Source organism: Daucus carota, chromosome 8, assembly GCF_001625215.2.
Source record: "Daucus carota subsp. sativus chromosome 8, DH1 v3.0, whole genome shotgun sequence".
Classification (NCBI taxonomy): Eukaryota; Viridiplantae; Streptophyta; class Magnoliopsida; order Apiales; family Apiaceae; genus Daucus; species Daucus carota.
In genome coordinates this window covers 32,611,416-32,626,255 of record NC_030388.2, presented here as the reverse complement: position 1 = coordinate 32,626,255, position 14,840 = coordinate 32,611,416, and the positions used below count along the sequence as shown (strand labels likewise).

At 34.3% G+C, this 14,840-nt stretch overlaps 2 protein-coding genes and 1 non-coding gene across 3 annotated transcripts; 2 read left to right on the top strand and 1 right to left on the bottom strand.

The window, feature by feature from the left end:
- The first annotated feature begins 1,163 nt into the window (after positions 1–1,163).
- LOC135148611 (small nucleolar RNA snoR137) lies at positions 1,164–1,314 on the top strand. Its single transcript, XR_010286688.1, has one exon. It is a non-coding gene; the product is annotated as a small nucleolar RNA snoR137 (small nucleolar RNA).
- A 3,151-nt stretch (positions 1,315–4,465) lies between these two features.
- LOC108199258 (proteasome subunit beta type-7-B) lies at positions 4,466–11,792 on the top strand. The gene is made up of 9 exons (XM_017366989.2): positions 4,466–4,647; positions 4,746–4,902; positions 8,185–8,326; positions 8,447–8,543; positions 8,633–8,702; positions 8,802–8,906; positions 9,172–9,270; positions 9,367–9,454; positions 11,590–11,792. The coding sequence occupies exons 2-9, from the start codon at positions 4,759–4,761 to the stop codon at positions 11,664–11,666; spliced, it is 822 nt and encodes a 273-aa protein (XP_017222478.1). The 5' UTR covers positions 4,466–4,647; positions 4,746–4,758; the 3' UTR covers positions 11,667–11,792.
- Positions 11,793–11,855: 63 nt separating this feature from the next.
- On the bottom strand, positions 11,856–14,698 carry LOC108199257 (glycosyl hydrolase 5 family protein). The gene is made up of 3 exons (XM_017366988.2): positions 14,126–14,698; positions 13,187–13,434; positions 11,856–13,087 (listed from the first exon to the last, which is right to left on the bottom strand). The coding sequence occupies exons 1-3, from the start codon at positions 14,543–14,545 to the stop codon at positions 12,067–12,069; spliced, it is 1,689 nt and encodes a 562-aa protein (XP_017222477.1). The 5' UTR covers positions 14,546–14,698; the 3' UTR covers positions 11,856–12,066.
- Between the last annotated feature and the right edge of the window lie 142 nt (positions 14,699–14,840).

Genomic DNA, 14,840 nt, shown 5'->3' with positions numbered 1-14,840 from the left:
TTAAAAAAGTTCATTAATTTATCAATTATTACACTTTCATTTGATTTTTAACTAAAATTCTCTGATAAATCTTTTACCATTTTTAAATCGACAAATTAATTTTACCGGAATATATATTTCTGGATTTTATATTAAATTGCCACTAATCGCTTAGACCATCTATTAAAAAATCATATTATTTAAATGAGTATATATCATTACGTTCAATGATGTTGTGGTAATCGACGGAAAATGAGTATATAAGAGCAAGTCCAACAATATTCTAGCAAATGCCTTATAAATATAATAAAATATAATGTCCTGACTTAGGACATCATCTTAGTATATCAATTCCAACAATAAGCCCCATTATTGTGCCTTATTATTAAAATAATAATATATATTTAAATTGTTATTGGAGTGAAATGAAAAGGAGGGAGGAGAGAGATGTAGTGGAATGGTAGAAAACTATTTTCTTATTGATAGAGCATGCATAGTGGTGCCTCAAAAATAAGGCACTTGTTACATGTCCTAGTGTTCTAAGGCACCACCAGGAAATTGTTGGAGCATTGATTTGCTTCATGTGCCTTAAATTTTGATTTAGGACATCAATATAGGGCACTCTTGGACTTGTTCTAAAACTCGTTTTTGTGGGCATCCAAAATACTGGGCTTTAAAGTCCAAATCCTGCTAAAACTCGTCCGGACTCTCACTTTCCGCCCACTAACTATCCTAGCCTAGTTCCAGCCCATTTAAGTCCGCAAAGCTTTTCCAAACCCTATAAACTGAAGCCTATAAAACCCTAGCATCCACCTCCCCTCCCCACAACAACAGCTTCTCTTCTCAGTACACATCTCTCTTCCCGATCATTTTCTTCTTTATTTTCTCTTCTCACGCTTAATGTTTCGATTCTAACAGTTCGTAAAAATAAATAAACAAGTGTTGCTTTTGATAGGCGTTGCGTTCGTCGGTCCCCGGCGGACGCGTCAACGAAAGCATAAATCAAATCTTCGCTCCTAAATTTTTCGCCATCGAATTCAGCGATTTACAGAATTACAGATTTGTAAATTGCATCGTCGTTGGCTTAATTAGTGATACATCTCTACGAACGTAATTATTATTAAAGTTACTTGTTAATTATATGATTATTAAAGTTACTTGTTAATTATATGATTTATTAAGTTGTTGCTTCATAATGGTGAACTATCTCGAATATTAATGAGATTTGTTCAAGTTTCCCGAAGCATATATGAATTGTTTTATAAATAAGCCAGTTTTTAACAGCGTGGTGATTTATTTTCCATTGCATCGCGTTACCTGTCTACTGGTATATTTTACAAGTTATTTAGATATTTTTTTGAGTTTGTGCAAAATTAGGTAATTTTTTAAATTAGAATGTAGTTATATTTGATTCAAGTGGTTTTGTGATTTTAAAATATTATTTTGTGGTTGAAATGAAGAATTTGATTGGATTTTGAGATTTTGCAGAGAATGAATTTAGTTCGAGTGGGATTTTTGAGGTTGAAATTTGTTACTATAATTGACTGAAAGTTCGTGAGAGAAGTTTGATTAAAGCTGTAAACGAATTGAATTCGGATGAATTATTATCGAACTCGAACAAAATCTTAACAAACCGAACAATGTTTGATGAATGGGTTGCACATTTGTAGGACTTGATTAATTAATAATAAAACAGGAAGCAAGAAATACTGGATTACAATGATGAGATGAAGAATATATGGATTACCAATGAAACTCGGTTGAAAGAATTGTTCACCTGATATTGTTCGGTGAGGTACCAGTTTACAAAGGCGGCCTCTGGTTTGAAAATTCTGCTCGTATTTGTCATCTGTTCGAGATTTCATCAATGTAATCGGTTGTGAATTGGAAGTTGGAACCCATAATTTTTTCTCAACTGGACAGAAAAAACTCAAAATTTATAAACACCAGCCTGAAACAATTTTCCCAACGTGAGGATACAGTAAACCCCAAATCTAAAAACTAACACCACCGGTACTTGACTTGTAAGTGTGTCACATTAAAAATAGTGTGAGGAGAGAAGCAATTAATCACTAAAAATTAAGATTTTCAATGTTTTTTTACAAAGAGAAATTGACTTATAAAACAGTTGCACAAATAGGATCGTTTGGACAAATTTAAAAAAAATGACATCTTAAAAAAAGTGACATCTTATTTGTTTTTTTAGGAAAAGCGAAGAGTTTAAAAAATAACTGAAACTAGCCGAGATAAACCCTCAAATTGTCAATTACAACTTGGTTAAGAAACATTTTGAAATAAAAAAAAGACTAAAAGTGAGAAGTAAATAACTAATAAAGAGTTTGAAAAAAAAAATAAGAACTCTAATAGAAAAACTAGCATTATCAAGTTCATAAAAGTGATTTTACTTGTAAACATAAAAATATCAAGAAACACAAAACCCATAAAACAAATTCTTCCTAAACAAACGAAGACAATATAAATAAATCATTTCTGACTTATAAGTTATACCGTAAAAGACACTTGCTTAGTGGTTGTTCGGCTATCTTTCAGAAGCACTTCTATTTTATAAAAGTCAGGCTTGGCATTTTAACGAGTATTTGGCAAAGAAGTGCATTGACTTCTATATGAACTAGTAATTATGCCCGCTACGCATGGGAAATTGATGATTTTTTTATTTAATAATATTATTAAAGTATATAATAATCTGATTATTAAGATAATTTTTATATTAAGGTGTTCATATTTATAACAAAAATTCAACTTTTATAAAAAAAATACTTTTTTGGCAACATATTTATCGATCATACTTATTAAAAACTAAATCATAAGTGCTTGTTGTTTTTTTGATATATATATCATATAATATAGTTTTTACTATTTTTTTTTAGAACTTGAAATGATTATAGGTCGCAATGTCAATTTTTTTTATGAAATTCAAAAAATGAAGTACCAAAAAATATTATAAATTCTTAATCCTTAAGCCCAAATAAATTAAACATTTGTTATGAAATGTTATTTTGATCTGACCCACTGTAGATCCTTAGGCCCAAATAAGTATGTTGGGTTATTTTCAAAACAAATTGTAAAAGTTCCAGTTCCATTGAACATACTTATTAGAAATTCCCGTTCCATCGAATATACATATCAAAAAGGAGATCATAAGTTTTTGTTGTATTTTTTTGGTAATACATTATATAATATTATTTTAAGTATTATATTTTTTTTCAAAACTATTATAATATCCAATTATGATATGTAAACATTATCTTCAGACTGAAATACATTATTTTTTTCAAATATAAGAAACTATTCAATATAAACGTTTTATTTTCGATAAAAGATTTCAACACTCATGCCTCGATCTTCATGCCTCGATCTTTAGTGATAAGTATTTTCTTTTAAGATAATCACAATGGCCACGTTATATCTATTATATCTAATTATGACATGTAAACATTATATTATGACTGAAATACATTAGATTTTTCAAATATAAGAAACTATTCTTCAATATAAATATTTTCTTTTTGATAAAAGATTTCTGGTCATGCCTCGATCTTTAGTGATAACCATTTTCTTTTAAGATAATTTCAATGGCCCCATTATATCTATTATATCTTATTATGATATGTAAACATTATCTTCTGACTGAAATACATTATAATTTTTAAATATAAAAAACTACTCAATATAAATATCTTCTTTTCGATAAAAGATTTCTCGGCATTGGCCTAACGGCCACGCCTCGATCTTTAATGATGATAAATTCAAATATCATCACTATTCTATAAAAACAATAGCATAAAATTATCAAATTTATTTATATTATTAAAATAACGGGTGTTATTATTAAATTTCTATATGAATTTAACGAGTGTTTATATGAATTTAACGGCATTGACGGCATTGACTTCTATTAAATTTCTATATGAATTTAACGGCATTGACTTCTATATGAATTTGTGCTTCTTTTTGATAAAAGTCAGGTTTGGCTTTTCAACGAGTGTTCGGCAAAGAAGTACCTTGACTTCTATATGAGTTTATAACAAACTGAAGAGAAAGAAAGAAGAAGTTGGAAGTCGCAGATTCTCATCCTAGCTTCTAACTTCTTATATATTTGATTACCTTATTTAATATGTTCCTTTTACGTTTCAAATATGTGATAAATTATATATATTGATAAATATCATTTTATTAAATAAATTGTTAAAATAAAAATATTTTATAAATTTAAATTACCAAAACCTCTATTGACTTATTATTCATATTATCCAAACATTTTAATAAATTATAAATCAAATCTACTTATCACTTATAATTTATCTCTCTATTTTAAGTAATAAGTAACTTTTTTTTAAAATTAGCCAAACGGCCCTTAATGTCAAGGGTTGCTCATTCAAATCGGATCAGGTCATTTATCATCTCTAGTTTGGGCCGGTTCATGACTTTTCAATTAGACTATTACACACAGAACCCTATTCTGACCAAAGTTCCTGCTCCAACTGAGCAAGCCCAATTCAAATTCATTACGGGTCAACCCAGAAAGCCCTGAAACCAAATCACCTTTCTTATGTTCCAAGCCACAACACTACAATTAATTATTCTCCTTGATTGTCCCCATTATTATCAGATCAGGGCTCTTTTTTACCCTCGGAACATATATAATTTGTACGTAATTGCCATTTTAAACTGTAATTTAGCTCAACTGAGCTTTTAATTTGATCTAATACTTATGTTTGTTGCTTTGTTTATGTGAATTGTATCAGCTGAGTTGTTGAAATGGCTAATGTGGATTTTGATGTTCCTGCAAAAGGGGGGTTTAGCTTCGATTTATGTCGAAGAAATGAGATGTTGATGAAAAAGGGCCTTAAGCCCTCTTCTTTTCTCAAGACTGGGACTACCATTGTTGGTTTAGTCTACAAGGTATGATCTCTCTCTCCCTCCCTCTCCCTCTCTCTCCCTCCCTCTCCCTCCCTCCCTCCCTCCCTCTCTCTCTCTCTCTCTCTCTCTCTCTCTCTCTCTCTCTCTCTCTCTCCCCCCCCCTCCCTCTCCCTCTCTCTCCCTCCCTCCCTCTCCCTCTCTCTTTGTGTGTGATTTTAGTGGTGATGTTGTTTGTAATATTAGTGTAGTTTGTTGTTTTTCGTATATGTATTGGTATGTGTACTGATAGTATTAGTAACTTACTAGTTATTGGAAATTGTGATGTTTTTAGTGATGAATGAATTTGGTTCAAATGAAATACAGTATGTTTTTGTATGTTAAATGCAAATTTGTTCAGATGGCATTTTTTATATATTTGTACTACAGGCCATTGTGTGGGTAAGTAGTCTCATGTAGGATTCTTAACTGCTTGTATACATGATTTTGATATAACCAGTGGTTGTACTGAAATATATTCTGGGGTGGGGAATTAAGCAGTAGGGAGCTAGATTTTTGTTTACAGGGTTCGAATTTGCCGTAGAGAAGAAATTATGTGACAAGTGCTTTGTTTTGACTTTTGAGTTATGACTCTCTAGAGGTCTTTTATCAAACATGACTCAATATGCATTATTAAAGTTATTTATTTTATCATTCAGTTGAAGTTCAGGACATATATCACGTTAATTTTTCAGTACATATCATGAAACACCATCCCAATTGAAATAGGAAACTTACGTAACTTTTGTTTGGCCTATAGTTATATAGCTCAGGGGATTTTCGTCAAACTTCAAAGACACTTTAGTTAGAAAATTGCTTCTCAATTCTCATGCTTCATTTGAAATACAAAGGACAAGCTAGATGGCTATTATATTTTTTACATCAATAATAAATCCTTGGATTTATTGAACAAATATCAATTTATATTAATCATCTCTAATTAATAACGATGCTTACAAATATGTATATAGATAATCTAATATTTGTTGAGCGAGTAAGATCCTAAAAAGTTGCATACTATTCCTTATTGATAGCAAATACCTAATAATTAGTTACTACTATATTTAATATATATTATTTATAATATTGTTAACCATATAATATAACTATCAATTACAAAACATACTTTTATCTCGATGATAGTATAAAATAATTAACAACTGATACTATTATTTTATGTCCACATCAAGACTATCCGAATTGATTGATTAGAGAATACACAGGCCCTGTTTGCTAATTAGCGGTTAGCTGTTAGCGGATTGAATTAATTATTTTGACTAGCTGATTGAAGTAGCTGTTTTGACTGGCGGATTCAGTTAGCTGTTTTGGATGAAATCGTTTGGTAAATAGTTGTTTGCTTAGCTTTTTTATATACATTTTAAGTAGACACATGGCAATCATCTAATTGAATAAGCTCCTCCAAGTAGCTTTTACAAAATTAGCCTTTTGAGTTCAAATTGCTATTTCAATCCTCTAACTACCAAACACCAATATTAGATATTTCACATGGTCAAACCTATAATTTTTCTCAATCCTTTAAGTTCCAAACAGGGCCAGAGTGAAAAATAAGAGAGAATTATTGGATAGGTATGAGGCTGAATGCTGATTAGTCCCTTCTCCCCTATATATAAGGAATTTAGGATTGGCCTGACAAATCTTGAGGAAATCTAGAAATGGTTGTGCTAGGAAGCATGAGTGCGGGTGCGGGAGTGCGGGTGCGCAGTACGTGGATACGGGAATTCGTCAAATTCCAAAATATGGGGATACGGGTACGGGGGGATACGGCAAATATTAAAATATTAAAAATATTATATATATATATCTGTGTTTGTGTAAAATAAATAATTCATAAGATGCATTTAAGTAGAACAAAATAGCGGAATAACTAAATCAATCCTACTAGAGATAGAAATATACACACACACACACGAGCAATTATATATACTCACAATCTATAGACACACATGAGCAGATATTACAGAAAACACACTTACCAATCGACATACTTGAGCTGGAGATGCTATGCTCTCTCTCGTACAGGTACTCAATTAGTCTAATTAGGTTTTGATCCCTCTTTTCTTTCTTTTGACCAACTAATTTTAAGTTTTAAAAAAAAAAAAAAAAGTTGTTAAAAATTACGATTTGTGCCACTGCCGCACCCCCATCCCCGCACCCCCGCGTATCCCCATCGCTGCCTCCACCGATACGCCACGTGGCGTATCCCGTGCGTATCCCGCCGCACCCCGCCGCACCCCCGCACCCCCAAGTATCCCCTACGCAGTTCTTCACCCAGATGAAGTATCCCTGCTTTCTAGTGGTTGTGCCATTTATGTTGTCTTGTCATGATGAACTTGTTACTTTCCGAGTAAAGGCATTTTAAATCGACAAGATCAAAATGAATGGGACTGTTCAACAACTTCACGCCAGGAAATATTCACCTATTCCACAATAGCAATCTGAAATTATAATTGTTTTACCAGTAATTCAATTTTTTAAGAGGGTGATAAATTTTGCTTCATTTGTTGGATGATTAGTTTAAAGTTTATCTGAAGTATCTATGTGTATTGGACAAAAGAGAAGGGTGAGGGAGTTTTTTGTTGATTTATTTTTGGTCTCTCGAGTATTGACTACCTACAAGTATTTTGAAACGAGTGACAACAGAAAGGATATGGATTATGTTTTAGTATACATCTCCAATAATAGGTGAACATGTGACAAGGAGAATGTTTTTCTAACTGAACACCTCGTTAACACAAAGGAGCACTTTTGGGTCACAAAGCCAAGGCGCTTTTTTGGCACTTCACTGATTTGCCTTTGGTGCCTGCTCTAAATTGTTTCCTCAGGAGTGTTAAAGGCGCTTTTCTTACAAAGCCCAGTGTGTCTAATTTGTGATATACAAGGAAGAGCATGAAATTTGAGGCCAAGTATTTTTAGTTGTTACATTAAACAAGTTTAAATGGATGGAACCATTGTGTCTAATTTGGTATATACAAGGAAGAGCACGATATTTGAAGCCAAAGTATATTTAGTTGTTACATTAAACAAGTTTAAATGGATGGAACCAATGTGTCTAATTTGGCATATACAAGGAAGAGCATGATATTTGAGGCCAAGTATTTTAGTTGTTACATCAAACAGGTTAAAATGGATGGAATAATTAATGATATAACTATATAAGATGGATATCCATATCAGTCCTACCTTGAATGTTAATGTCTAGCCTCTAAATGATGCCTCTGCTTTAGCCCTTCCCTGAATATACTCTAATAAATCTTTATATACATTCAGGATGGTGTTATTCTCGGAGCCGATACTAGAGCTACTGAAGGACCCATTGTCGCTGACAAAAATTGTGAGAAAATACATTACATGGCTCCAAACATCTATTGTTGTGGAGCAGGGACTGCTGCTGATACAGAGGCTGTGACAGGTACTTTCAAGTCCTGTGGCATTGCCATATTCCATTGCCTATATTTTGTGAAGTTTGAGTTATATATTTGATAATTGATTGTAGTACAACATTTCCAGTTAAACTTCATTGTCTTTGCAGATAATATTAGCTCTCAGTTAAAGCTGCACCGTTATCACACTGGCAGGGAATCGAGGGTTGTGACAGCACTCACACTGCTAAAATCTCATCTTTTCAGGTAAAACTAATTTGACATGGATCTCATGGGGATTTCTTATTGGGTAATGGAGTTGTATTGATAAAGGCCTGACCATTTTACATTATTAGCTACCAAGGTCACGTTTCAGCTGCTTTGGTGCTTGGTGGAGTTGATGTCACTGGTCCACATTTGCACACGGTGAATTATAAAATTACTTACCAAGTTATTTGCATGTATATACTATATATTGGTTACAGTCAAAGCATGTTATAATTGTAACTATTGACTGTTTAACAGATCTACCCTCATGGGTCAACTGACACCCTGCCGTTTGCTACGATGGGGTCCGGTTCACTTGCTGCGATGGCTGTCTTTGAATCAAGATACGTGGAGGGAATGAATGTAAGTAATGTACTTCCACAGTTTCCTACTCTAGGATTGTGCTCTTTTATTTGTTGCCTGCTCCATATTTATCTTTTACCAGGTTAGTTACTTTCATTTTGTACTAAATGTAATTTCTTTGTATGTGTATATCAATTATCTTGGAAATGAGTAATGGTAGGTTTAGGCAATGTTTTCTTAATTTGTTCTGGTGGCTGTTGGGTAGTCAGCCTTTTTTTATATCAATAATAATCTACAGCTGATATCAGTATTTATTCATTTTTAGAGGGATGACGGAGTTGCTTTGGTACGTGATGCTATTCGGTCTGGAATATTCAATGACTTGGGAAGTGGAAGCAATGTTGACATATGTGTAATAACCAAGGTATGCTTGTGCTTGCTTTATAATCTGCTGTAAAATAATAGATTTAACGACATACTCCTTATTTATCCTCCTGGATTATATGCTTTGCTTGTACAGGGACACAAGGAGTACTTGAGAAACTATGAGATGCCAAATCCTCGTACTTTTACAAGTGAAAAGGGCTACTCTTTCTCCAAGAAGACTGGTTAGTACTTCTGTTAAATTGTCTTCCCGAATTTTAAAGCTTAGTATGTTCTCGAGCATGATTGATTTGTGGGTTTGTTTGTCTTTGCTCATTGTTGAGAAAATAATGTTTACTTGTGTGCTTAGTCGTGCTTCTCGAGAAAACTCAAGATTTGCCAATTAAAAAGTAACAAATTTGAATGTGTTTGAATTTCTAAAAAGCGTGATCTGTATGGACAAATTTGCAAAATCATGCAAATATATGTGTACAGGATGAATATTTCGCAATTTTTTTTAAAAGAGAAGAGAATAAAATAGCCAAACAGTCCCAGTTTCTTGAAAGAGATTGGAAACCTGATCTCTCTGCCTCACTTTTTCTGTGCTTCCTCCTTTCATTAGGATGATGTATGTATTACTTTTGGAGTTAGAGAACCACTTTATCATAGTAGCCTTTGTTCCCCGAGGAATTATTGGGTAATCTAAATAGATATGAGCTAAAAGTCTCCCCCTGAAGCTAGCACAGTTAGGAATAAAACTTGTAAGCCAGACCTGCCTGGGAATCACTTCGGCATAAATTAAGTTTCATTCTTGCAAACGCACTTACCCTAGGTGGGATATCGGCAGGAGGGGGATGCAGAAGGCACGACTAGTGACTGTAGTGAAGTCGTAATAGTACATATAGGATTCACTTGTGCTAAAAGTCAAGGACCTTAGAGCATCTACAGCAGCTTAGCCATATGGTGTCCTAAGCTATTATAATAGGGAATATGACACAAAACACAACTCCAGCACAGTCCTAGCAATTCCTTAAAAAGTTAGGATGTCAACTTCATTCCTCAAATTTAAGGATTGTGGAACCATTAGCATCTCTAGCAGTGTCCTAAGGAGGTTCCCTAAATATATGATAAACAATTCAATTTCTAAAAAATAGGGACTCTATATTGATTGACAACTCCAACAATAATTCCTATTTGTGTTCCATGTCATTATTATAATATTAAATTCAAATTCTTTTAACAAAAAGATAACAAAAAAATGTGGGTTAGAGTGTGCAAAAGGTGAGAGTTGAATATTAAATCATTAAAAACCAAATAAGGAATGAGTTAGGGATTACCTATTTATGAGGAATGGAAAATGGATCCTAATATTTAAGGAATGAGTAGGGACTCTGCTGGAGTGAATTTTTGTGCATATTCCTCAAAATTATAGCTTAGGAAATCATATAGCTAATATGCTGGAGATGCTCTCGTACTATTTTGAAGAATAAAATATTCACTTCTCTCCTTTTTCCCACTCTTTCCCTCCTTTCTCTCTCCTTATAACAAGTTGAATATAATGTTATAATAATAATAGAGAATATAAATAGGGAATGATGTTGGGAGTTCTCATTCAATAAAATGTAGTAATCCCTTAAAAAAATACATATTTAGGGAACCTGTAAGGACTCTGCTGGAGATGCTTTAACACCACAGGCTTCATTCTCTTTAAAAACTATTTTTAAGCAAAAATGAAGACAGGGAGGGAGGATTAGTTGGACCTATTTTATCAAACTTAAAGACTATTCCAATTACCATTATATTGCTAAATATGGTACAAGCAACAAATTCGTTTCAGCATGTATATTAGATTATATCTATTAGTTCCCTTTCTTTTTTGTTTGCAAAACAAGAAAAAAACTGTGTTTTAACGCGCTCCCGCGTTCTGCTTTAGAATCCTCAAATTGGAACAGGTTTCTTGTTAATGTCAGGTTTTCATTTATTAACTTCGTTTACACTTGATGCATTCTTATCTTGCATAAACAAACGTAAATAAACAAAGTGTACCTCTCTCGGTCAAAGGTGCATGCCTTGGCAATTGGCATCTATCTATGTTATACTCCTGCAGTCCTGTGGTTAGGCCAAAATATGCTTCCTATATTTGCATGCGACTCCTGCACTCTCTGTGAGTTTTTACCTAAAGTTGTAGCTCATGAAAAGATGCCAATATAATTTGGTAAAAGTGGGCCCAGAGCAGTGCAATTATTTGTGGTACTGTGTTTGTGATTTATGTAGTAAGCTATAAGAATTTGGGTTTGTATAATAAGCTGTCAAAGGTTGTGCACCGACCATACTAAACAGGAGAGTATCAGTATTAACATCAGTATTGTTTGGCTTGCAGAGATTCTGACTGCAAAGGTTACACCATTGAGAGAGTTGGTTGAAGTAATCGAAGCTGGGGATGCAATGGAAGAATAAATTGCTATGATGTTTAGTTTCTGTTTTGTATTAAGCCTACGTGTGTGGCAATTGTGATTGGAATTATCGCTTGGCCTGTTAACCCTGTATGAAAAATATGTTTGAATGTTATCCTCCTTCGTTGTACTTGGATATTATTTACTTACTCACAACCGAGTCTTTACTTGCATAATTTTATTGGAACAGATAAAATAAATTTAGCTATAAATATAAGTAAGTTTAATTTTGTCAGTATATATAGTGAGCTTTGCCTAGCAAACATAATAGTGCAAGCAACCTATCTTCAACTTTGACAGCCCTCCTCTGTAGACTCTGTATATTATGTTCCTGTTGGTTTCTTGTCACATTTTATAAATCGGCTAACTTGTTCCTGGTCAAGTTAATGTTCCCATACTTATGTTCAGAAACTTGTTAGCATAACTTCTTTTAGCAAATTGGTTGCCTCTTTAATGGCAAGCAGACTATTGGTAGCGGTTGCATCACGTGTGCTGTTAACAATTTTGAACCATTGTTTTCCAGGATCGCAGTTTTTGTCTCTGCCCTGACACTTGCAGGTGCTTGTGATGACAGAGTTATCAGAGCTGACATCCAGGCACACAACACTGCCATTGTTAAGCTTGGAAGCCAAGTGCATCTTCGAGTCCGAAACAGCTTCCCATTTTGTGTTCTCCCCGTTGCAAAAAATACTCAGTGTTGCCGGCTTCCCCAACTTGTCAGCCTGCAGGCAGAAGTAAGTTCCCTTGATCGTTAACACGTTTCTAGCACTATATTCCCAGGACTCAGACATGGAGCACGGACCAAGCTTCAATGGCTCAAACAGGGATTTCCGGAGGACACAAAGCCCTGTTGCTGGATGGTAAATTATCTTATGAGGACGACTGTTCGACACACCAGGACCTTGAAGTGGGGACTGGAGTGCTGCAATTCTCTGCAAGAAGCTAGGGTTTCGAATCTTGCCCCAGTTCCAATCATACATTCCATAAAACTCTTCTAATCCAACCACACCTTCCCTCAAATAGTAACTCCCACCAAGTGTCCACAATGCAGAATCCAAGTCATTTTCAGCAGCCCATCCCAAGAAACAATTGAAGTACCTATTGTCATTATCATTAGTTCCCCTCTGGTCTATTCCAAACTCACTCACAAACAAAGGGTATCCTTGAGCCAGCAAGAACCCTCCTGCTTTCTCCATCATGTACTTCACAGCTCGTCCGCACACCTGGTTCGGGTTGCCATCGATCCAAGCTGACCCGTCTGAGAACGAGTACCAGTGCGCTTCAAACACTACTTTCCCGGTGAATGTCAAGTTCAATGGTTTCTTCAGAAGAGAAGAAAGATCCCGGTCGTAACTCAACCCCGAAACAATCACAAGAAGATTTGGATTAGCCGAGTGCACAGCTTCCGCGCCTTGTTGCACGTATCTGATCAAATCAAAAACGCCCACGATACGCTTTTATCACTAGGTTATCCCGGAAATATACGTCTAAAAAAAAACTTGAGTTACAACAAACGTATTGTACCTGTACCAATCATTCCAATTTTGTCTAGGACCCCGAAGTTCATTCCTTAAGCTCATGCCAACCACATTTTTAGTTGAATTAAACATCGTCGCCACTTTAATTAAGCCCTTAATCCACATTTCAGGCTTAAAGTAGACATCTCCAAAGAAGCCATTGCCGTCAAAATCACTGCAACACCAACCTGGCTTGCTTATATGATTGTCCAAAATTATCATCACATTGTTACTGTCAAGATTAGACACCACTGCCTGATCACACCAAATGATTAATTAACACGTTAATTACATTAATTAACACAAATTTGTTGCTAATCGCAGAATTATACAAAAACCGAAACAGAGGCCTGCGGTTAAACATGATATGATCAAACATTTGATTATTGTATACGTTTGTGCTATAGTCAATAATGCTGTTTGCCAGTGTATAAAAGTCATTATCTCCTGTACTATCTTAATACTTAACATGCATAAAAGTCATCATCACTAATACAATTATTTAATTGTCATTATCATTGATAATCTCTCTTTGTTTACTAATTGTCGATGCAAACTAGGTTATCATATCATGTCACAGTTATGCTATGTTTCGAAATCCTCCTAGCTCGAAAAATATTAATAAGATGTTTGACGATTAAGTACCAAAATGGGTGCACGAGTATTTTAAGATCCCGAGAATTATATATTTAACAAAATCTCTCTGTTTTTTAATCTATGATTAAATATTTAAATATATGAAAATATTGTCTTAATTGATGATGAGTATGACAGGTCAGATACTAAACTAACACAATCTTAATCTTTATTTTAAGATAACGTTTTGGTTTAACAACGGCAACTTGTATATTTGCACTAATTATTTTTATCCATCATTTTCAATTAGTACAAGTATTCTACGTTATCGTTAAGTTTAGGTAGATAAGATGAAAACGAAAGCGTTTACCTGGTAAGCATCGATCAGAGGAAGATCAATAATCTTCGGATTATTCGCTTGAATCCCCGCAACCGATTCCAATAATCCGAGACTCCGAAACGATTTTCGGACCGTTAAATTCGCTAACGAGTCGTTCGTGAACAGAAAAAGAGGCCAAGTAAGCCGAACACAATTAAATCCCGTGCTTACTATTTGCTTCGAAATTACATCTACTGGTTGCTTGCTAAGGCCTTCTGCTAGCATGGTCTCCAGATGAGTCACCCAGTTTACGCATGACAGCTTGACTCGTTGGCCGGACTCGTTAACTATCCATCGGGTATCGGTGGAGAGTGGCAGCGCTGCCGCGGAGTGGTGGTGGTTAGTGATCAGACTAGGCAAAAGAACATGAAGAATTGTGAGAAATAGGAAAGAATAGGAGGAGGTCCTCATGGTTTAGTGAAAAATGTTTGAGAGTTTCTATTTAAACCTACTACTATTTATAAGAAACCTTAAGTGCATGTGTCAATATGCAATTCTTTACTTGAAGCTTAAACTTAGAAAGCCAAGATTCTTGGAAGTTAACTAGAAACATTTTTGCATTCTTGGGAAGTTGTTTATTGCATGCATGATTCAATTATTGATACTCAAAGATATTTACTATACATTTATTTGAATAAAGTTCGGGTCAGATTACTGCAATCCATAAAAAATTTCGGTGCAAATTTGTTTAGAGTTACGAAGTCTG